Source organism: Cyprinodon variegatus, unplaced genomic scaffold (assembly GCF_000732505.1).
Source record: "Cyprinodon variegatus isolate N-32 unplaced genomic scaffold, C_variegatus-1.0 Scaffold481, whole genome shotgun sequence".
NCBI classification, from domain to species: Eukaryota; Metazoa; Chordata; class Actinopteri; order Cyprinodontiformes; family Cyprinodontidae; genus Cyprinodon; species Cyprinodon variegatus.
The window spans coordinates 567,226-569,051 of NW_015150934.1; the positions used below are offsets into that span (position 1 = coordinate 567,226).

At 48.0% G+C, this 1,826-nt stretch overlaps 1 protein-coding gene across 1 annotated transcript in view; it reads left to right on the forward strand.

The window, feature by feature from the left end:
- LOC107094418 (sodium channel subunit beta-1-like) overlaps window positions 1–1,820 on the forward strand; it is a 5,529-nt gene extending 3,709 nt beyond the window's left edge. The window contains exons 3-5 of the mRNA XM_015389997.1: window positions 1,009–1,243; window positions 1,321–1,480; window positions 1,556–1,820. Coding sequence (XP_015245483.1) covers window positions 1,009–1,243; window positions 1,321–1,480; window positions 1,556–1,604 — 444 coding nt within the window. The 3' untranslated portion in view covers window positions 1,605–1,820. The remainder of the gene's footprint in view (window positions 1–1,008; window positions 1,244–1,320; window positions 1,481–1,555) is intronic.
- Window positions 1,821–1,826: the final 6 nt, after the last annotated feature.

Genomic DNA, 1,826 nt, shown 5'->3' on the forward strand with positions numbered 1-1,826 from the left:
AGTGAGCGTGTTTCAGAGATGGCGTCCGTCTGTACGGCTGTCAAACCTGAGATAAGGAGAATTAGGACACAGTCAGGGCTTTGGGTGAGTATTGTATGGGGGTTCAGGTACGATATGATGTCATCATGATATCATTATATATGGATATAAAAGCAGGTCAATGTTCAATGTTCATCAGCAGATAATAATCATGGAGTTGTTTTGGTTTCCATGTTGTTTGGGGGTTTGTCAGTAAACGTCTTCCAGCGTCGCCAGGGGCGGATTTAGGACATGTGGGGCCCTGGGCAAAAACAGGCAGGGGCCCCTCTGAATGGAGAAGACATCAAACAGCCCCATCTACAGATAGAGAAATGTTAATAGAATAGACATCCATTATCTGTTCTAGGTTGTGTCCCTCTCTTCTTGTTTTCCTCTCTATGTTTTTTACTCTGCAGTGTTAATTTCATCAGCTTAGTCACAATGGTAAAAATCAATGTTAGTCATATTTAGCCATTTTAATCAACACTGTAAATAATAGAACTTCTCCACACACTGCTTCTCTTTTTCTCTATTTTATTTATCTAACACTGTGCAGAATAGAACTTCACACACTGATTCTTTTTAACATATATCCTCTGCACACATTGAACCTTCTGTCGGCAAAGTCCACAAAGTCTTCATCCTCCATGGTCCTTGCAGGCAGATCAGAACGCCCAATCCACTCTGCCATTGAGTTCTCCAGGGCTTTCTGCTCTTTGGCGTCAGGTTTGTACGGTGGGGGGGCTCCCAACATCTCTGGAACAGACTCTCCTTCCTTCCCCAACCTCTGACCTGACTGTGGCAACAGTCATTATCATGCAGGTTGTTTCGTTGTCCTTCATGTTGTAAACAAAATGGCTCCATATATCTGGGTGTACGTCGCCATAGATCCACTGAGCGATTTGCCCACCGCCACCTTACGGCGGCCGACTGAATTTCAAACATGTTTGGCTCCATGGAGCCTTTGACTCTTTCTGCTTCTCCTCCCAGATCTTCCATTATGACCACCCCTCCGCCACCGTTCTCCATCAGGACTTCAGCGACCGCCTCAGCTGGCTGGGAACGTTGGACGAAGACGTCCAGATCGGTGCCGTTTACATCCAGAATGTCACCTTCAACGACAGCGGGACCTACCGCTGCACCTTCCACCGCACCCTCCTCCTGGCCCTGCAGCCTGAGCACGTGGTGGTGGAGAAGGAGGTGGAACTCACGGTGGTGGCTGTAGGTGAGCAGATGATGGTGAGCGCCGCTCCGTCCAGGCGGCTCCTTTTGACTGACGCCATGCTGGTCGGTGTCTTGCAGCCAATCGAGAGCTGACAGCTATAATCTCAGAGATTGTGATGTACGTGCTGATCGTGGTTCTGCAGCTGTGGCTCATCATCGTCATGGTCTACTGCTACAAGAAGATCTGGAACGAACACGAAGCTCGAGAAGAGAGGAAAGCTGTCAGAGCAGAGGAGCTGTGAGTCTAAGATGGCCGCCTCTCTTTCTGCTGCCGCTCAGATCATCATCATCTACTTTCTTCTTCTGTTCTCAGTCTGTTGCAGTCAAAGGAGGACTTCTGTGACGGGGTCATGGCAGATTAGCTGGACTCCACGAGGTCTGGTTAGAGGCCCGCCTCAAGAGGAACTATCATTTCCTGAGAGACGGGCTTTTAGAATCCGTCATTAAGGAAGATCATCTCTGAAGAACGAAGGTTCTGTCCTGTTCAGTCGGAACCAAAACGTAAAGCGAGTCAAAGGCTTCCATTATAAATATGCTGCATAAGCAGTTTATCCTTTAAAGGAAAAGTCGCTCAGATTCAGAAT